Source organism: Hyposmocoma kahamanoa, unplaced genomic scaffold (genome assembly GCF_003589595.1).
Source record: "Hyposmocoma kahamanoa isolate Upper Pololo Valley unplaced genomic scaffold, ASM358959v1 240, whole genome shotgun sequence".
In the NCBI taxonomy this organism is placed as follows: Eukaryota; Metazoa; Arthropoda; class Insecta; order Lepidoptera; family Cosmopterigidae; genus Hyposmocoma; species Hyposmocoma kahamanoa.
Genome location: NW_020653757.1, coordinates 1013559 through 1036353, shown reverse-complemented (window position 1 = coordinate 1036353; position 22795 = coordinate 1013559). Strand labels below are relative to the sequence as shown.

Sequence of the window (22795 nt, the reverse complement as noted above, 5' to 3'; positions counted from 1 at the left end):
AACATTATTATCAAGATAGTTTGTGTAGCAAGAACAAGACGCGAACAACAATAAATATCATAATGTTTTTGAACCTACACCCAGGTCAGTTGTTGGCGCTGTACTATTTCAGCTTTCTAATTTGTGATTTCAATGCAAACGAGAGTTAATATTTAAAAGTGATGTAAGGCCCATTTACCTGATGAGTTGCCAGGAATGGATGGCCCTTATTTCGTCTCTATTTCTGGTTATACACTCGATGTTACAGCATAATGTCATTACGCCATGTAGCAAATTGTAGGCAAACAACGTATACGGGAGTTAGTAATTTCAAATCAAAATTCAAGTTAGTAATTTATCATTCTCTGTGTGCGATGTATTTGTTTCGCATTAACTGTTATTTACGCTTAAATAAAGACTCGGTGCTCGTTCTGCGATAACAAGACAAATACTGATCACGCAAACACTTTTAAAAAAAGTAAAGTAAGATATGATACAGTACAGATGAATGACCTACCTGCTCTCGTAAGAAGGAAGTGATGCGCACAGAGGCTATTTCTATAGTCTGTATTTTTTGAAGACGGAATAAAATGACAGTTAATTGTGCAAAGTGTTGCCCACTTGTGACTGAATATTGGTCACGCTTAAGAAATAAATAGCCGAAATTGTTTCAATTGAATCATCCTCGACCCATTATTTATCCAATTACTGAGCACAAGTTCATTTGAATTTTTCAATTTTTGTAAGTTCATACACACATGCACTGTATTTACAGCTATGTTTATGAAAAATACAAAGAGGAGGTATAGATAATCAAATCCGGCTATTCTTGTTAAAATGTGTATGAATATAATAGACCTCTATACTAGTAGGCCAACTGTCAAAATAAGAATAAAGAAGGTAATAACGCAATTGGTAATCATTAGAACATAAATAGTAACATTCACAAGTTTATTATTTTTGGCAAAATTTTATATTCTTTCAGAATCTATCGATAAAACTATCAAAAGGACTACATAACTATTTAAAATTTTATGAAAACTGGCATCTCTACAAATGTCATTCTACTCCGTCTTCAAAAAAGACAGACTTTGGTACCAATACCGGAATGTAGTTTTCTTATAATGTGTACCTTATGTATTGTATTTTTATAAGAGAGTATATTTATAAGAGCTGTATCGCTAATGTGTTACCAGGAATATATGGCCCTTATTTCGTCTCTATTTCTGGTTTTATACTCGATGCTTCTAACATAAAAACATGAAAATACTTTATTTCCCTGCAAACACTTTGCTTTTGTGGTCAACGAACAACGAAAAGTTAAAATTAGCAAACGATGAAGAAAACCTACAAACTTCTAATTATTCAAATTGACGACAAAGAACTTAGAAATGTGTAGAATTGCGAGATTGCCACTATGTAGATACTATCATAAACTATTTACCATCTGTAAAATACTTCCTGAGAAACAAAAGTTCAATATTTGGCAGCCATTGCAAACTATTATAAAACTGAATTTGAAATTAACATAACGAACCAGTATATTTATAACTGGGCGAGCCCGTGAAAATAAATATGTAGGCATGTTCAAAAGTAAACAATTACTACGGTAATTATACATATTTATACTACTAGGATGGTCCCTGTGACACGTCATTTGACGTTTGTCATAGTGATGAGGTAAAGTCGATAGATTATTAGTTTAGTCGATTTTTGAAGCAAGGGTTTTCTCTTATACAGTCTTGTATAATATTACGGATTTAATAAATATAACAATGGAGTTTTTAAAATAATGGACTCCCATGAATTGTGTATAAATAATACTTATTTTATTTCTGATATCCGATCCGATGTTTCTATGAAGTAAGTACAGGAAAAGAAATACATTAAATATTTACATTTAAGTCTCTGTGTGTGATTCAATGATTCAATATCCATCGCCAGCGATAGGCGAACAATAATAATTGCCTACACAACTCATTGCATCGTTCCAAAATCCATTAAAACACGTATGTGTCAATTTCATTTAGTACGAGTGCTGACGCCCTGTATATGCGACATATTTTAGATTGTTCCCCGCCGTGTTTTCTGTTAAAGTTATTTCTTTTTGTTATTGTTTGATTTGATTGTTGTTATTTAGTCATATATTGACATACCTCATCTCTAGCAAATACAGTCTAGTGAAGTAACCTTTGTACGTTAGCGTAAAAATAAATTAATTTTTGAAAAAATAATTGTTTCTCTGCTCATTTCTCACAAATTTGGTGTTACTTTTGCTTTAATTTTATGTATTTGATTAAACAAAAGCTATTCACTTGTAAGCGAGACTTATATAAATAGTTTATAAAATACGTAAATTAGTGGCCGTTGTTACAATGTTATGTTATGTAGAATTTTGTGAAGGGATCATTTTTTGAGAGTCAGAGAATTAATACGTATTATGTAAATTCACTTTGAAGAAAAAGTAACATTGATACTTCTTAAAAGCATATTTTAGTTAAAGCCTACTCTGGTTTTGACAGGGACATAGAAAAAGTATCGATACTTTTTGGTATCGAGTACTTTACTTCTGATACCGATACTTTTGTACTCGATAGTTCTCATTCTATACTTTTCAGGTATAGGTATAGGTACTTTTTGACAAGTATCGTGTAGTTTTGACAAATTCTGACTTAGGACATCTCATATCACAATCCACCTTCCGATTTTTTTTTAATGGCTGCCTTCATCACATATGACTTGGCTGTATAGTGTATGCCAGCATTTGCCTCTTTATAACAATGAGAAGAAAATATAACACAAATTATGTGAAATTACGATTGATTAAATTGGTCAATTGATCGATTTTATCAAAGACTTTTTATTATTTGTTTCAATTAAAAATCATAAATCAAATAAAAGACTTATTAATCTATGTGTTTTATTCTGTATTCAAGTAAGGAAAATTTGTACAAAAGTATCGATACCATAAAAAAATTAATATAGAAAAGAAAAGGAAAAATATTTTTTCTACCTTTCACCTCATCTCAACAATAGCCGGACATTTTGGTCTTTTTAGATTGTAATGAAATAACAATAAAAAAATCATAAATCAGTTTTTTTTACTATATAATCATCTATTATTGCAATGGCTATACACTGAAATCAAATATAAACGAAACTAAACTTGATAAAATATGAAAAAAAACCTAACAAAGGCCGGACAACGTCTAATTTGCCCGGACACGCATCCAAAAAGCATAAAGGCAGGGCTCCGTCACTCGCTCGAGGTTACGCGATAAGTACTACCTAACACCGAGTGTATTGCCGACAGAGAAAGCGCTCAGACAAGTCTTTCATTTACATTACAATCCTTGCACAACCTTAGTATTCGGTTCCGCACGACTGCACACAACCTTGTTTCCACCTCTCTAAGCGCGTGATTAGGTTTCGTTTTTTCCTCGTACTGACTGCCTGGTTTCATTAGTCAGATTTAGTAGGCTATTGTAGCGTAGGTATTTACGATTTTGTATGGGAGCGATGTATCTGTTACGTAGTAAGTATGAAGTAATAAGTAATATATTGTAATGTGTTATTTAGTAATAGTATTAAGTATTAAGCATTCAAATTAGTCGCTGGTAGCAGAGGTGCAGTGGCGCGGCAGTCGCGATTCTGTAACGCTTCGGTAATTTTTAGTTCACTAAAGCGTGAGACACAGAGACGGGTGCGGGTCGGGCGCATACGCCAGCGCTGGGTCAAGACCCGACCCGCTTATGTGTGACTGCAAAAGTGACGCGCGCGTATCACGACGCCTGACAACGCTACACTATAGTAGAAAACAAAAAACTAACGAGAATGAACACTCACCGCCCCTCCCTAGCTTTGGATACCGCACCACCCCGCATATTGTCGGTTACATTGACTGAACGGCAACAAGGCTGTTGGCGAGCCGTTTTCGTGCTTGGATATTTGAATATAGTTTTCATTTATTCATTACGAAACTTGTACGTTAACACATAGCATCATTGTACGTTACTATTTATAATGGTCGTGAATTGTGCTGTTTATCGTCATCTAAACGTGATAAAGATAAGGTCGCTTCATTTTCCAAAAGATGAAACAAAGTAAGTAAAAAAAACACTTCTGAGACTAATTCACTTATTGCTTTCTTCATTTATTTAGTGCAAAGTAATATATAATACACATTTATTATATTAATATAATGAGGTGTAATGTAGTAAACAAGGGTTCTCGAATTTTAAATCTGTATTGCTGATAAATATGTAGTGAATATATTAACGAAATAATGATAAAGTTGGACAGGCAATTTCAAATACCTTGGTTACCTTATTTAAAAGTACCTGTCCAAATTATAACATTGATATAAGTACCTAATGAACATGTGTAACTATTAGGATCTACTAATAGAATTATAGATAACGGATTCGCGTTAGAATTTTCGCTATGTTGCCGCTCTGACCACGTACGAGAAAGTGATGGGTAACCCTGCCACTTCACGCACACATTTGCAAGTGTGCAGATAGCGCCTTGCTGTATGTAATAGTTGTAGGTAAATAACTTTCAACCGTTATATGGAGTGTCCGTAACCACAAGTTAAAAGAAGTAAAAGCACAAATTGTATATTGTTATTAAGATTAAAAATAAGAATTAGTTAAATACCTTCTGGTGATGTCCAGATCTAGTTCTTGATTGAGAGATCCATATACCGTGCAATAATACGTCACTAAAATAACAATGGCGAGTATAAGAAACAATATCTTTTTTGATCGATACCATCTCTTCGTCATCAACATAGCTATCTGAAAAAAAAAACAAATGCATTAATAGATATAAACGCCCTTTTTATAGATTCATTTTAGATGACAACTGAAGCGTAGGCAAAAAAAATACAATAATGTATTACTCAAAAAGTGATTTTTTTTTTTCAGAATCATTGAAAAATTAATTAGGGCGCGTTCCCATAATGTCGTAACGTTTTATTTGTCGTTGGACGACTGTCGCGCTAGCCTGTTCCCATATCACGACTATCTGTCGTGGCTGTGTCGTGGACGATTATTTTATCGTTGAACGACTGTCGTGTCTAGCTGTTCCCACTAGTTCGTGACGACAATTTATCGTTTCACGGCAGCGGCCTTATCGTTTGCTCGACAAAGTCGTTTGATGCACTGCAGTTGATTTTATGTTCTTTTGGAAGCCAGAAGTGTGTTTTCGATCCCGTATGAAATGAATAAAGATGAAATTATAATAATGTATTACTTTTTTAAAAAGCGGAAGAAGCAAACGAAGAAAAGAAAGTTTTAGGTACATCCAATGTTATTAAAAATAATTCCATTAGGATTATATCAAACGTTTATAATAGAATTGAAAAGTGATGAGAGAAAATTTTGTGACTATTTAAGAATTTCATATTTTGTAATAATATCTATGTATAAATTTTAATAAAACTCAATTCGCAACAAATATTCAGTTCTTAGGTTTTCGCGATTGTTACACATAGGAAATTAAACTATTTTTCCGGATTTAAATCGCGTATATTCGTTTTTTCAAACAAACCGACGTTTCGTCAACCGTATGGGACCTGTAAAGGGTCCGAAACGTCGATTTATTTGAAAAAACGTACGTAACATACATGACAAAAAGATACATAACAAGCGTATATTACGCTATTTAAATCCGGAAAAATAGTTTCATTTCCTAAATATTTAGTTGTAAATAGTTTTTGCCCACGATTTCGGGCATTAATGGGTTTTAACCCAATTTAAACCCGGGTTAAAACCCGGGCATTTGCCCATCTCTGGCTACGACCCAATGCTAGTGCAAAGCGAGCCAAGGGCGTGGGGTACGAGAGGGAAGTGTAGGGAGCAGAACACGTGCAGACAACGATAAATAAATCGTGACGACAATAGTGCTACGACTATCTGTCACGTTTTTAACGTAGGGCGACTGTCGTTCTAACTCTTCCTATTGCCACGACAGTCTGTCGTCGTAACGACAGTTAATCGTGTCGTGACAGATAGTCATCTGTTGTCACGACATATTGGGAACGCGTCCTTACTCAGTTCCCGTGAAAGATTATTAAAGAAGGATGGCAACATCCCGTGTATTTTGAGACCTAGTGTTTTTAATGACGTGCATTAAATAGACCTATCAATACTTGTGATTCATTATCATAGCATTAAAATAGTTAAATGTCTGCAGCCTGTAGAAGCTGGGGTTATAAAGTTGATATAGGTAATGTTTCTAATTTGTCCTCTATTGCGCTTCAGATATTTGTTCGTAGTAGCAGAAAACAAAAAGTTTTCAATTTATTCCCAAAAATAGTAAAGAACTTAGTTGCTAAATATTCTAAAATCTACCAAACTTTGCCACATTTAATACAACTTAACATGTTCTGCCGCAAAAATTAAATCTGTCCAAATGGCATAAATCTGCTACAAAAGGTCACACTGTCTCAATATCAATGTGACGTTGATATTGGCAAGAGGCCTCTTTTGTGTAAATATTTTTGTCACATTGTGTTTTATTTTTTACTTTATATCATTACTGTTTAACTGATTATTTCATTAGTTATTTTATAGCTTTAATATTTTATGTGTGTGCTATCAAATAACCAATAGGTACTTTAGGTAGGTAAATATTCAATCATGCTTAAAATGAAACAAGAACGTTACAGTGGAACTAATCAATTGCGTTGTGTTCTTGCATATACTCTCAAATACATTGTTTTACAATTTCTTTATTCCCTACCTCTAAAATATACAAAAATACATATATTGAGAACCACACATAAAGAAAAACGTACAATTATACTAGCAAAGTCCATGAACGGCTCTTCATTGATTTTATAATTATTGGGTCAGCTTTCGCCATCCTTCTTTATGTATATGTTAATGTTTATTATACATGCATCAAAACAATTTCCTACTTGCCAAATATACACTTCCGGACACTCAATTCGAGTCACCACGCATTTCCAGTATTAAGTGCCCTAAGCTTAAACAATGTTTGATTGATCATAATCTTATGCAATTTTGAAACTAGTATACTAAACGTCTTTTCCATAAATCCTTGTTGGGAATTCGGATATGCAAAACCGGGGGAAAACTTTTTCTTCGATGATAACTATTTTTGTATTCTAGCCGTTTACGACAAACATGCGAGGTGGCCCGAATTATGTCTCCCGGAGTATATTTAAAAATAAATTAGTAAAAATAATTTTACTTATTTATTAAAGTAAGTAAAGGCTGTTTTCCACTACTACCTAACTAGTTCACAAAAAGTTTGTCTCATTTTAAATTAAGTAAATATGCATTTTTTATGATACAAGGTGTCAGTATGAACAAGTCGTGCCTTTGTTGGTAAGCAACACGTCCGTCCATGAAAGTCGCAGTGCCGCTTTAAATCGCAAAGATCTTCCTGAGACATAAGTTGAAGTCTTTTTTTATTTTTTTTTTTATGAGATCAAGTGACGGGACGAACAATTCGCGCACCTGGTGGTAAGTGACACGCCTGTCCATAACAGTGGCAGTAGAACTCAGTGCTTTAAATCACTAAGATCTGAGAGGCACTGCCATAGATATCCGTCACCCTGAGACATAAGTTGGAAAGTCCCTTATGCAATTTTACCAACACCAATGGCCAATGTTCTGAAGAACTGTTTGACATGATGCCAACAACACCATTTCATCAGCGCACCGCTCGCCACCTGCAGAGAGTCCATCCTCACACTCTGGAAACGAGTCCATCTCGTACTGTGCGGTTTCAGAGGAGCTTTCTCCCACGTACAATTCGGTTGTGGAATGAACTCCCTGTTGAGGTTTGGTGAATCCTTCAAAAGGGGTTTGAGAAGGGTCATAAAGGGTTGGCAACGCGCTCGTGACACCTCTGGTGCTGCAGGCGTTCATAGGCGACGGTGATCACTTTCCACTAGGCGGGCGGTATGCTCGTTTACTACCTACATAAGATAAAAAAATAAAAATAAAACTCTTTCGAAACCGAAACGCAGTACTGCTCACGTTACTGCTACTATAATGACTTTTCACAAAACAAAATAAATTTACCAAAAATAAACGTTTAAGTTTTTGTTGTACTATCTAACAGTTTTTATATCTGTATTCGGTGGTAAGGCAGCAAGGTCAAACGTGCAAGCGTCCTTACCAACTACTCCCACCCCCACTCCTGCGTATTGCATCGGACTGTTATTTACGCTAGCACTTTCTTTTGTTACCGAATAGAGTTAATTTAAATATCGAGTTCTTACATTCTCGCGCTTCGAATCCGAGACTACACAAATCCAGAAAACTCGGACCCTCTTCGGAAGTCACCTGTGCACTAAGTCCTATACGTCTACCGCTTGTACACTTAGATAAAACGATCCCCGTGACATTTTAAACCGTCATTCTGATTCGAAACGAATGCAAACCGTGTGCAGTATGTAAACCCGTCTACAAACAGGAAATTAAACTATTTTTCGGATCGAAAGCACAATACATTAGCTTTTCAAACAAACCAACGTTACGGGACCTCTACAGTACCTCTACCAAGAGTTTATTGTGCAATTGGCGCTAGCGACCGCGTAAATTACGTCACAATTTTGTATGGCAAATTATACAGCGCCTCTAGCGGTCACAAGAAGAAACAAAATTTTGTGTACAAACAGTTTACGCGGTCGCTAGCGATATTTGTCACTATAATCTCATAGTAGAGGCACAGGTCCTGAAGGTTAGGTATTAAAAAAAACTAACACCCATCTACAAAGAACACTGTCACACACACACACGAAACTCAATTTCTCTAGTGAAATATTCTAACACATAAAGTAACAGATAAAGTGAATGCAAAATACTACTATATTTTTATTATATAAACACTTACGAAGGAACTAAATTTCAAAAATATTTTTAAATAGATAGTATTGTTTAATATTTAAGTCTAGTGTTACAGAATCGTTGAGGTACAGATGAACTGAAGTTTACATAACAAATCCTAATAAGATACATAACAAATCTTTATTAGAAATTGTCATAAATCGTTTTAGCGTGCGATCTTATAAAAACGAAGTTTAATTCTTGGACATTCATTGGGGCTATCAGTGCAAAAGTGGTGTAATCCACATTTAATAAAAAGGAATACAAATTCAAAATAATAAAAAACTATTAATGACATGAAAAAGAATGTGCTGCAGCTGCTCGTGTATATTAAGGCTTTTTCTTATTTTTTTATTATTTTCATTCACCACAACCTGCCACTGATTGATTATTAAAGCAATATATTGTGATTAAACACATGATACGTTTTGAATAACATGTGCTTTTTTCATTATTAGGTATTCGGTATTCGGCCGAATACCGAATATTAAAAAAGTGGCCGAATAAGCCGAATACCAGATAGTAGCCGAATATTCGTGGCAATCCCTAATATCAAGTGACGGGACGAACAAGTCGTGCGCCTAATGGTAAGCTATATGCCTGTCCATAACAGTTGCAGTGTCCTCAGAGCTTTAAGAGAGGCACTACCACTGCAACCGTCACATTGAAACATAAGTTGACAAGTCCCATGTGCCTGTAATTTCACCAGCACGCTTACCCTTCGAAAACGGAACACAATAATGCTGACATTACTGCTTGGCGGCAGAAATGGGCAAGATGGCAGTACTACCCTGGACGAACTGTTTCGTAAGGACCTCTACTGCTACTAGACAGTAACAGATACACTGCATGTTTGCATCTTCCGGTCCCTCGGGCCGCGTAGGAATTTGGGAACTGGAGAGACGGCGTCGGGATGTGAGCGTGCCTACGGCTCCGGTACCTATCTGGAAAATAGGGAGGGTGCTGTACGTGCACCCGGGGCGGCTCACCTCAGGCACTAGCTTTACAGAGGACTGGATGAAGTACGTGCAAACGTGCGGATCCGAGGTTAGGACCTGACTTAGATGGTCCCTGTGCGAGCTCGCTCAACTTCATGCAGTCAATCTGTTAGCAGCCTTATACTTGAAAATAGTATCCAAATATGAAATCTTTATGTATTTTAGTATCATTTGAAGTATTATTGTACAAAAAAAAATGTGGCTTTCTCCACTTTCGCGCTTGCACCCAGTCTCTATTCAAATTCTAAACTCAATAACATTCGGTAGCATCGAGTATATAACCAGAAATAGAGACGAAATGTCATTTAATTTGTTTGAAAACTATTCTGCCAAATCTTTACTTTACTGTGACAACTGCGCTCCGATTGGCCAGCCCGAATTCAAAACAATTGACGGGTGTCGTCACTTCAAATCGACCAGTTTAACTTGAGCTTTGCTATAATGGACGAAAATTGCAAAATTACATATTTAATTACCGATGAAATGTGATTCCGTTTGTTTTGTAATTAGATGTTTTGCTGTTTTTCCCACACCACCGAATGGAACAGCCTCCATTGTTAGAGATATTATCTTTATTAAAATAAATACAGTGTATTTTAGGAATATACGAAGACGTACACACAGGCCAGTTGTTGGCGCTGTACTATTCCAATTTTCTAATTTGTGATTTCAGTGCAAACGAGAGTTGATATTTAAAAGTGACATAAGGCCCATTTACCTGATGATTTGCCAGTGATGGATGGCCCTTATTTCGTCTCTATTTCTGGTTATATACTCGATGTTCAGTAGACATGACCCATATTCTAGTCAAATTCGATATACATAGAATGATCAAAAACAAAACTTTGCTAGGCAACCAATGATGGCAGGTGGAAAGAACACTTTTATCAATGCTTACTGTATAATGGAATTTACATAGGTAATAGGATTTATAAATAAAGTAATAAAGGTTTTGAATCTTATTAATATTTGCAGCTAGATTTTATTTTATATTATTTGTACATGTTCTCATCTAACATGAATTTCCGATTCTGAACTAGTAGTTTATACTACTCGAAACAGAAATGTTTGCAATCTCTCCCTTCAATTCAAAATATCGTGGGGGGATGACACACATATTTATGTTAGTTTAAAATCACTTACTAGTGATTTGAAACTTGTATTCAACAACATTCATCACAGATATTACTTCAAGATTAGTATTATTAATAGCGTAATCAAATTTCGGGGAAAAACATTGACATTTTGGTAAAAAACTCTAAAAGGTGAAAACCCTAATTATCATATACATATTTTGTTGGTTCACATTTATTATATATCGTATGTAGGCTAGAGTTTAGGAACAAATGTCCAAGGTTGTAGTTAATCAGCTTCGAGTTAAGTTACATAGTTTCAAAATTACACTAGCTCAATAATATAATCTCAGCACAGAGTACTAAAAAAAACCGACCTCAAAAGTACGTGAAATTACGTTTATTTGCTAAGTTTTATTGAAATATACTGGTACCCCTGGTTCGCCACTATACGGGACTTGACACAGGAGATAATAAAAATCGGTTCTCACTACTCAAAGTACATTGAGAGAAAAACGTCTTGAATTGGAGAATAGCAAAACCAACCATTAAAATAATTGCTCTTTAAGTAAAATTCAGGCGCTATTTATAAAAATGAATGTTCATGCCTGATCAGCCAACCTTAGAGGTGGATGATTTTCTTCGAAATGAAATGGGACCACGGTGGAGGTACGCTCTTTCAAACAAAAAAGAATCATGAAAATCGGTTCACAAATACCGGAGTTATCGCGTAACATGCATACAAAAAAAAGATACAGTCGAATTAAGGACCTCCTCCTTTTTTGAAGTCAGTTAAAACCTCGTCACATTTTACCTTAAAAACCCAACATAATTCAATTTACAAGACGATAAAATTTATACATATTCTGAAAAACCACGATCTTAAGAAAAATTATAGAATTCTTAATACTTGTATGGTGCCTTGGTAACGAAAAAAGGCACAACTGTGCGTACTTTATACAGCAGTTGTGCCTTTTTTAGTTCCGAGGGCAGTATAAAGTTATATCTACACATCTACTAACAATTTCAACATCAAACTACCAAGTTCCTAGCGTATTAAGGAGTAACAGACTAATCAATTAGATAACTTCAAAATCACGAGAAATGCAGCACGAATTTCAAATTGGCCAATCCTATGGCTTTAAAATCACGTGTAACACAATAAATAATTGTAACTGGCTATTTCCTACCACTGGCTAATATCACGGTAAATATAAAATATTGGCTAGTGACATTGATTTCTTAACATGATAGTGCCTCTATATGAAGGTCCAGGAGTAACTCGTCAACCTTTTACTCGGTTAGCGTTGTGCAAAAAATAGATAAAAAGCATAATCCTCAAAAGTTCCTATCCACGTCATCATATTCAGTAGTCTACGTATTTCTTGGCAATTCTTTGGAATGATCAAGTGGAAAGTGGAAACAAACAATAAAACTCACATTTATATAACAAAATCAACATTATAGTATAGAATAAACAATGACACATGCTAGTTTATATACTTAGGATTATTCATATTTTTTACCTTGCATACGGAATGTTTTAGCATTGGCATGGTTTACAGTTTTTTTACTGTAGAAATTCTGCAATGCAAACACATTTTTTAAAAATAATATTGAAATTATACAACTCTATATTTGAAAGAAAATATTAGCAATCATTAATTTATATTTGAGAACAGATGGCCTATAGCAGAAACATCTGTACATTTTCACAAAAAAGTCTTGTTTAAATTGTTACTTAGGTATTGAACTTCTTTTCTAGTCGGAAACTAATATGGTTGTAGAGTTGTAGAATATAATATTGATAGGTATCTACAGGTATCTATAACATCAATATGCTAGAAAAACCAGACCTACACTGCAGTGTAAACAAAAGAGCAACGGTGTTCATTCCAGGGCACTACCCAAAATGCTCACACCAGAATTAATTTAGATAAGTTTCCCATATTGAGCCTAACACGAATCGAACCTGTGATCTCATCTAGAGCCCAGTGTTAACCGTATCAAAGTTTTGCAATTTGATTAAGAAATTTTAAGATGTGTTTTTTAAAAGATTACGCTTATGTAAGTCTTAGTTTGTGATGCAAATAGGCTTAGTTGGTATGGAATATATCATGACAGAGCTGAGTCACTCTTTGTGTACCCATTACTTATGTGTAGTTTACTACGCCAATATTGCATAGGTGCATACACTTAGTTAACCGTTTTCCTTCACTGAAAAAAGGCCTACCTTTTTCTGGCTAGTTCACCTGCTCCTGAGACGTACGCTGTACAACCAGAACCCACACTGTCCCTCCCCTAACAACGGTCAAGAACAAGTATACACAAAGCTATAAAATCTTCTCACAATAACACATGGACAACCCTTACGGTTTGTATACGGACTAGGGAAGTGCTCGCAATATTCAATGCCAGTTTATCTCGAAAACCAATCAAACTTAAAATGCACGCGCTTCGCACCCTAACTCCTGTCCTATGTGGCCAACTACAAGGCGAAGTACCTTGGAGTGCAGAGGTAGCTCACCGAAATCTTCAGCAAACCAAGGAGGTTGCTGAGAACCTGGACGAGGGTCGGGAGGCATGAGTAGGACTCTGCACACACCACATGCAAAGTATTGAACTGTGGACACCAGTCCGTTATACCAAGTATCAAGATGTATGAACTTAAAATCATAGATACCCCTTCTGGGATTCAAACCATTAACTTCTTAATTGGAAAACAACTGTTCTCCCACTGGCCTACTACCCAAACTTTAATACCGAGCAATTTCAGTCACATAGTCGGAATCACAGATTTCTTCAACAAATTATTTTACAATTATTGAATCCAGGTTAGTACTGGTTTTGTGAAGTCTGATCATAAAGTGTGGATATTTTTAAAAGCAAATGGACTTGCTCTTATCCACTACTACTGTGGAACAAAGATAGGGTCTACGATGAAACGATCTAGCCTAAAAGATCCTAATTCAGTTGCACCTCAAAGATGTGCTGAAACACAGTTACAGGCAGGGAATACCTTTCCAGGGCAGCACAAATAATAAAAGATGATAAAAAGTACTTAGTACGCCGGAAGGAAATAACGACCAAGTAAGGAAATCCTGCCATGTCAGGATGTCTAATGGCAAAAAGGGAAAGATGGAATGAGTTGTTGGAACTCATGGGCACACCCACTGTAGTGTATTCTGTAGAAAACTGAGTAAGAGCTTATCAACCAACACATTACACCATACCGTATCATATTGGACAAAAACAGTATGTTACGTTGTCAACCACCTCTATTTAAAAGACCTATGCATACCCAGCTGTGTTAGATTAACATAACTATACTGTTTATTTGCAATATCCTTGAAAATTATAATCAAATTGAAATGGGACCTACAGTCATAATAACGTAGAGAGAGTAAATAGAAATGACATCAAAATATATTTAATAAATATAATTGTGACAAGATATTACGTCGGTTAGCGAACTTTCTTTTTTATAAGCCGGTCAAATACAATAAGATTCTAGTGTAGTTTAGGATACATTTCTATACGCAGAATCGGACTATTATTAGTTTTTTATTATAGTGTTAAAAGGAAAACAAAGGAGGAAAATATATATAACTATAGCATAGGTATTTTAAACGTTAAATAAAGTTTTTTGCTGTCAATTTGTATTTTTCTGGCATAATTAAAGTAAGAGATCAATAAAACTAATTTCCAAATTCAAAAACATAAAACCTGTACGCAAATGTACACGTAAATTATTGCTTTAAAAAGTGCCACTTAACAACTTACGTTTTTCACGTTGCTAGAGCGAAACTGTAAATTTCAGATGCACTAAAACACTTCACTCGTGTACCATTTTTATCTATTCATGATAAAATAATGCAAATATTTATTTTCGATTTTTGTTTAATTACCTATACTTGTGTAACATTTAATTTCAACCCACCGCCTACAACAAATGCCAAACGGCAACGATATTGCTGAACGAAAACCGCCTTGCAAAGTTATTCTTTCTTCTTTTTCAAGCACTGGATACATAACTTTTAGCTAAGACATGAAGTAACAACCTTTTCACAAATATTTAAATACAATAACACTGTTTAAATAAACAAAACTATTACGGCAATATAAAAATACCCAACATTAATAAATAGAAAAACACGAAATTGGGTTTAACTTTTTACTTTTTAACTTTTAGGGCTACTCGTGATTAGTAGCCTGATTAAATTCGACGAGTGTGTCCAGTTACTGTATTATTAGCTCACGTACATTTGTCAGGCGTCTTAGGTTGTTAATCTCATAATAATGATTACTATATAGGTATTGTTGCCTAAGTAGATATCCGGTGTATACGTACATAAAATATGATTTACTAAATTGGAAGAGAGTTGTACCTTGTCTGACATTCTTCTAGTGTATGGTATGGTATGGTATGATATTGTTTAAGACAGTCTATTGGAAAGGTTGGAATAAACCACCACCTCTTGAATGAACGAGGTCATGATGGCTGAACAAGTCAAGAGCCTTTTGATAGAGATAGTGGTGAGAAGGAAAATCTAGATAGTAGGATATCGACGTTGGCCAAGGGTAGTAGGTATCTGTTAGGTAATACTTGAACTTCTCTTGAAAACTAGCATTGAAACGAGAACGTTCTTTGGGGCTGCTGGCAAAGCACCAGTTCGTTTTAAACACTGTTGTATAGTTGCTCATCACACCGAGACAGTTGCTGCAGATGTACCAAGCATTAGTCCGATCGTGTATGGAGTATACAGCTACCACCCATGGCGCGTGGTTCTTATAAATACCAACAGGCCACCTTAGAATCAGTAGAAAAGTATACCTACCAAGAGGTTTATAATTGACTCGGAATTAGTAGAACCTTAAGCACCGCCGTAAAATTGCCTGCTCATCGGTGTTCTACAGGATAAATCAAGGAGAGTGCGCGATGGACTTGCATGATTTAATTCCGTCTTCGCCTTCCCACCACACCGGCGGATTAGACGTAGATTCCACCACTACGTTGTGCATGTTTCTACATTTCGGACGAAGCTTTTCGCTGTCATATTTATATGGCGAACGGCTATGGAGTGTAATTCGCTGTCTACAGAGTTATTCCATCGTCGATCAATTTCCATCAGGTGAGATGAAGGTCAAATGCGCACTTATCTCAAATCTATGGAATGCTAAATGAGTAAGTCACAGCTCAGTTATTGTTATTGAAAAGTTACCTATACGACATCAGTTCAATCTTACAATACTAAATGACAAACTAATTGAAAACGCCTGTCGATACTTAATATTAGGTACCACCTTGTGTGGCATCCAACTGTGTATATTTAATATGGTTTCTTATCTTTCAACAATAATATTTAGTATTTGTGCGGAAAAGTTCATGATCTTTTGTTAATAGTTTTGTTTACAATTCATAGAACAAACTAACTGTTTTCCGCTAATTCGTCTACTGAATTATTTTAATACCCTAAGTTAAAACCTCAACAAATTAGAAGAAAAATAGAAAAAGATTGCATTTAATCGACTGGTTAGTTGAGTAAATGCAATCTTTTTCTATTTTATGAAACCAAGTAACGGGACGAACAAGTCGTGCGCCTGTCCATAAATTACAGTGCCGCAAAATTCTGAGGGGCACTGCCGCTGCACCCGTCAACCTGAGACATAAGCTGACAAGTCCCAAGTGTCTGTAATTGCACCAGGAACCTTACCCTTCAAAACCACAACGTACTAATTCTCACATTACTGTTTGGCGTCTGAAATAAGTAAGGTTTTGTCCAGGGAAGTAGTGCCACCTTACCTATTTCTGCTGCCAAGCATGAATGTGAGCATTACTGCGTTCCGGTTCGGAAAGTTAAGGATCTGACTTTAAATCGCAAAGATTTTAATCTTGTCGATTTAAAGCTCTGGGTGGCACTGTAACTGTTATGGATAGGTGTGTTGCTTCCACCAGATGCACGTCTTGTTCGTCCCGTCACGTATTATAAAAAAATTGATAAAAAATTGGAAGCGGTCACTCGGTGTTTCAAAAATGACGTCAAATAGATACATGTTTATTGTCGTGTTTGCGGTAGACGAACAAGAGTGCCTCAAATTCAAAATTGTCCAGCATTTCATTTCTATTTCAATCAAGATATCAGTCCAAGATACTGGTACAAAAAATCAATAAGCACTATGTGTAATTTCAGTATAGCACAACAATACTGTTTCAATACAGTAAAATCTCTTTCTCATTCTTTCAATACCCCTAATTTGTTCAAATTATGTTTACGACGTGACGATGTTACAACTAAAATAATAATGTGTCAACCCTACGCTTCGGGACACGTTGATTTATTTGAAGAAACAAATATGTGCATTTATTTGAAAAATTACAATGAATTGACAAAATAAACCGATGAAATTTAATTGTTTTGTAAAATGTTTTTTAAGTTCTTTTTTACGCTAAAACCTGCCTGTCTCACAATGCTTCTCAAAAGAGAAACAAACTCACAAACACCTAACGTCAGCATAGTAAATAGTTATAGATAGTACAAGGTTAATATACATTTATATTGATTTCATTTACTTAATTATCTCCAAGAAAGAAACTAGTGTCCGAGATCGGTAAGTAGGTACTAATCAGTTCATACGTTGTCCGTGTTTAAAATAGGTAAATAATAATTTAATACGTAACTTTATATTTTGACAACCTTGAAACGAAGTTCGACTCTCGGTAGAATCAATTCGAAAGAATGTGCATAGGGATTTCTCTAGCTTATATTTTTGATAGACTACTTACAACTACAAGGTAGATTTTTTCAATGGTTTTGGTGTACAAGAGTACTTTACTAGTCCCAAAGTCACGGCTTACCAACCAAAATAAATAACATAGGACAACTGAATGAAGCATTCCCTGCACACAAATTAAAGAAATTTAAGTAAGTGTTATAGAATTAAGGTAGAATATTAAAATAATAATAATTTATAGAGCGGACGGTAAGATAATAGTACCTATTTTATGAGGGTTCTTTAAGTCGAGTACCATGTTTAAAACACAACTAATATTTAAAGATTATGAATTGATGTCAATCCACGACAACCTCAAAGAAATGCCAAAAACCTAAGAAAAGTAAAAACCAAAGAGATAGTGAAGCGTCCGTGATTGGCCAAGTACCTCACTTACTACTTTTGTGTTTAACTTTTACATAGAAAGAAAGAAATTGTTTGTTACCACAAATGACGCAAAACAAGAAAAACAAAACATAATCAAAACACTCAGACGTAAAACTAAATAAATAGGTTGACATATTATATAATAAAATAATTTGTATTTTAATAGTTTCACCGTTTATGGAGACTCTTTTAAATTAGTAAAAATACGACGTCCTTCGTTATAGTCCTGTGTACAGAACTTCAATGAATTTTTTCAGTTCTGTAGCGAGTAGGTATGTACGTACCATAGACAATAATAGAACTTTGGTTCAGAACTAAAAAGAGCGCCTTTGTGATATGGGTTATGAAATTATAATTGACAAATTAAAGTGGAAAATTACATTTTTAATTATAATTAAAATTTAAAAAAATTCTTAAGGTGCCTCTCCAACTATTGAAAAAAAATTTAATACTGAAAAAAAATAGTAAAAAAATACTTTTATTAAGATTATTTGATACACTCTGATAACCACAATTGGCCACGCCTGTATCATGGTTATCACGCAAGACGTTTATGGCAGCGGACGAGTATTAATACCTACATAAATTACAGCATCTCTTTTAGTACAAAGTCGTAAGATAATAATAAACTATAAAGAATTAATATACTACAATTAATAAAGTAAAAGTAATATGAAATGTTATAAGTGCAACAACTGACATGAGAATAAATATTTTATTAACATGTAATACGTAGGTGTGGGTGTATGTGTGTGTGTGTGTGTGTGCGTGCGTTTTCGAATTTTCATTGTTAGTTAAGCGTCTATATCACTTTTTAGATATCAGCATTGTTTCGGAGTCATTATAGGTCATGTTTAATCATTCTTGCTTTACTTTTCTTTTCACTTCGTACACCGACAGTTCCCTTGTGTCGTGTACATGGAAAAATTTATTATAAATAAGTGTAAGAATCTTAATTTCTTTAAACTTGTCTTTCAGAGACATATTTACAAATTGCCCTAACCACGCGTTTTTGCAGGACAAAGATTCTATTCATGTTCGCGGCATTACTTAAAAGCAGAACATAGTATGCCATTAAACTGTGATAGTAGCGTAAGTAAACTAGTCTATTTAGTGGTTTCTATGTCTGAAGGCTTACGTTTTTTTTAAATCGCATACACTGCAAAGCTAAGCCGTCTCGATAACTTACTTATGTATGGACCACATTGCAATATTTAGCATCTATAGTTACCTATAACCTACCTGGTGAAAATGAAAAAATTACGAGGCTAAGTCTTTAATATAAACTAAGAATAAAAATGGACTTAAAATTGCGCCTTCAGAGTCGCCTATAGCAATTACACATTTTGATGATCTCGTACCGTTGACATCTACCTTTTGTATCACTAAAATACGATTTAAGAAAGTCGAGGTCAAGGCCCGCCACACCGTAAAGGCGACACTTCTTGACTAGACCATCTTTGTGCATACAATCAAATGTCTTGTGGACAGGTCACACAACATACCAACAGCATCATGTGAGTCTTCTCGTGCATCAATATGTTTCAATAGCTCAACACCAGCATCGGTTGTATAGCGACCCCGAGTGAAACCAAATTGTTTAGGAGACAATAAGTAATAACTTAATTACTGTAAAAATGTACACACGTCTGATTTAGAATATTTTTCGAGTTCTTAGGTTTTCGCGATTGTTACACATAGGAAATGAAACTATTTTTCCGGATTTAAATCGCGTATATTTGTTTTTTCAAACAAACTGACGTTTCGGGCCCGTTTCAGGTCCCATGGTCACGGTTGACTTCTTTACAGGCCTGTGCCTAAAGGGCCCGAAACGTCGGTTTGTTTGAAAAAACAAATATACGCGATTTAAATCCGGAAAAATAGTTTCATTTCCTAGAATATTTTTTTCAAATATTTTATTGAGAGTTGGTAGTATTAGAACAGGTGTAAAATTGGTGAGGGTCTAAATTGCTACCAGATTTTAAAAGAGGAATAACTTTGTTTTGTTTCATGAGGTCAAGAAACACACCATCATCAACACATTTGTTAAATCACATACTCCGTAAGGTTCAAATACAATCGACGCACACTATAAATCCCAAAAAAAATATCAAAACTCATTTTAACCAACCCATATAATAATGTATGTTCATTATACTAAATCTAAGCAATTAGTTTTACGGGATCCCTCTTTACTCGCGAAGTAAAATTGCTTGTACCATACATTTCCATCGAGTACGTATGAAAAGTTAATTTTCTAATAGCAACATTTAAATTTTTAGCACCTTGACATATTTATGTATACAACTTTCAAATCGATACCCTCTTTGGCATTGTATTATTACTGCCACACAGACTATGTTATGGCACTTTTGAGAAATAATATAAAATATATCTCTTTACATACAGGTTTTTACTTTGTTTTCAGGTAAAAGATGCGGTTATTTGTTATAATTCTTTTAATTGCTCCGATACTCTCGGCCCCAAACAAATTCACCAAAGCTGTTTACTCCGGGAACCATGATATTATCAGAATTGTAGTACCTGTTAACAACATCAATGACCATAGCAAGGGCGAAGTTACTGTTGACAGAGGACTCACTTTTTTCTTTGTGGAAGCCGACATTTCAAACGGCAAAGATTATAAAGGACTCTATGTTTCCAATAACGGCACAGTCACCAAATTATTAGACGATGGCACTGATGTAACAACAACAAAAGACGAAACTGACCAAGCTTTCTTTGCAACTAAACGTGGTATATATGTCTATAACTACGAAAAGAATACAGCAGATAAATATGGCAATTTTGACGAAGAACTAATTGGTATTGCCAACGAGAAAGGAAATGATGCAATTTTTGTTCTTACGAAAGATAAAAAAGTCTTTAAAATTATTGATCATGGTAATAAGAAAATTAAGACAGACTATACAAATGTCGATCAAATAATGCTTGATTATTCAAACAATCTTTACTTTCTAATTGGGAAAGACCCTTACGTAGTAACAGCGAGTGGAGTTAAAAAAGTTCAAGGTTTACCTGCAAATCCAAATTACGTGGGACTCGCGAAACATATGGCAGCTCTGGACGAAGGAGTTCTTTTTGTATCGGATAATCGCATTTTTGGGATTAGCCCAAATTGTACTGCGCAAGAATTTACTGGACATGAATTCAAAGGCACGCCTACAGCGATTTCCGTGGAGGCACTGGTAATAAACTACTATGCTTATGATAAGAAAATCTATGAAAATAATGTTGCAGAAGCCATTCTCTCTGCCTTACTCTCTGGACTGAAATCCTTTTTTGATAAGTTGAGTTTCAACTCCTTCGTACGAAAATAAGTGAGTTCAAAGAGTACAGAAGACCCAATACTTCACTTATACAGAATGTAACAATGTAACAAAATTTTACAAATTTTCTTTAGACTGCGCATTTTTTTCATGAAATTTTCACTAAAGTTCTTACCACAGCAACACAAAGATTGATTAAACTCTTCTGCTCATTCGTGTAACAGATTCCCCTGAGAAGAATGAGCAAGAAATCCAAGGGGTTGATCGTTGTAAATAAACATTTGTACACATTTATCATTTACAATATTTATTTGAAATATCATAGATCGAGATAACCTCGCAGAGCTAAATGAGTCACTGTCACTGATGTTTCTCATTCATGTAAGCAGAAGCTGGACAATGACCATTAGTATGAAGTTTTTCTTTCACTATACGTTTAAACCTCGTGAATGGCAAATTTTCAAGTCAAGAACGGCCAGTTTATTTTTATTCCTCGCAGTACTATAAAGTCTGCCACCATTCTTCATAAAAGAAATACTATTCTTCTAAACATAAATAAATTTTTCATAAATGTATCGTGACCCTAGTGTGGTTAATTTCTTTAATTTTGTCTCTCAGAGACACACCGGGACCCAGATTATAAATTGCCGTAACACGTTTTTGCAGGACAAAGATTAAATTAATATTACTCCAAAACAAAATGCAGTATGCCCACAGACAAATATCTAGATAGACGCCGCAAGTGTACGTACTTCGCGTGCCCGAAGTAAGTGAAATGCACTTACTTGCCGCTGCTACACTTCAGAACGCGCTCGACCGTTTACGTAGATAAACACCAGTCGAAAACGCGAAAAATGCATAATTGTGCCATATAAACTGCAAAAGCACCATAATTGTGGGCAAACTAGTAAACAGGGACGTTTTTTACGACGATTTTGTAATCAGAACATGCATAATTTATTTTAAAATAGTTATTTTTGATACAAGTGCGGAAAGTTAATCATTATTCACGAGTCTCGAGGCATCTTGGCCCGAGCCAGAGGCGAGGGTCAAGACTCGAGACAAGTGAAAATGACAATTTCGCATGTGTATCAAACAACGTTTTTTAATACATTTGCGAAAAACCTACATTGAAAGTAAAATAAAACAGTATTTATGAAAAAGGCGGGAATGTAAACGATGAAAAAAATTAGTATTTTTTTTGGCCGACTTTTTTCTGTTGCCAGTATTCAGCCACATTAAAATTACTATTTTATTTTACTTTATTTTCTACATAATCGCTACTAAGGAGCATTTACTTCATAGGTGTAAAAATGCGGTCTCTCCATAGATATAGTATAGTAATGACGAATGACTTACGTCACAAAGCACATATGTAAATATGAAATAAATATACAATCTCTTTAGTTTTTTTTTTTTTTTTTTTTTTT

General features: G+C 34.9%; 2 protein-coding genes across 9 annotated transcripts in view; one reads left to right on the top strand and one right to left on the bottom strand.

The window, feature by feature from the left end:
* Positions 1 to 4731, bottom strand: part of LOC113228760 — a 39032-nt gene extending 34301 nt beyond the window's left edge. For 4 of the 6 annotated variants that reach the window (XM_026462125.1, XM_026462127.1, XM_026462128.1 and 1 more), the window contains exon 1: positions 4639 to 4650. The gene's annotated coding sequence lies outside the window, so the exon portion shown is untranslated. Of the gene's footprint in view, positions 1 to 4638 lie in introns of all 6 variants that reach the window. The other 2 variants (XM_026462130.1, XM_026462126.1) reach the window with 2 other exon arrangements.
* Positions 4732 to 17482: 12751 nt separating this feature from the next.
* LOC113228766 lies at positions 17483 to 22214 on the top strand. Of its 3 annotated transcripts, none has more exons than XM_026462137.1 (2): positions 17483 to 17526; positions 20504 to 22214. In XM_026462137.1, exon 2 carries the CDS (start codon positions 20511 to 20513, stop codon positions 21414 to 21416), a length of 906 nt encoding a protein of 301 aa, XP_026317922.1. In that variant the 5' UTR covers positions 17483 to 17526; positions 20504 to 20510; the 3' UTR covers positions 21417 to 22214. The 3 variants fall into 3 exon arrangements, with proteins under 3 accessions (XP_026317922.1, XP_026317925.1, XP_026317924.1); XM_026462140.1 differs by lacking the exon at positions 17483 to 17526 and adding an exon at positions 19094 to 19167; XM_026462139.1 differs by lacking the exon at positions 17483 to 17526 and adding an exon at positions 19551 to 19689.
* The last annotated feature ends 581 nt before the right edge of the window (positions 22215 to 22795 follow it).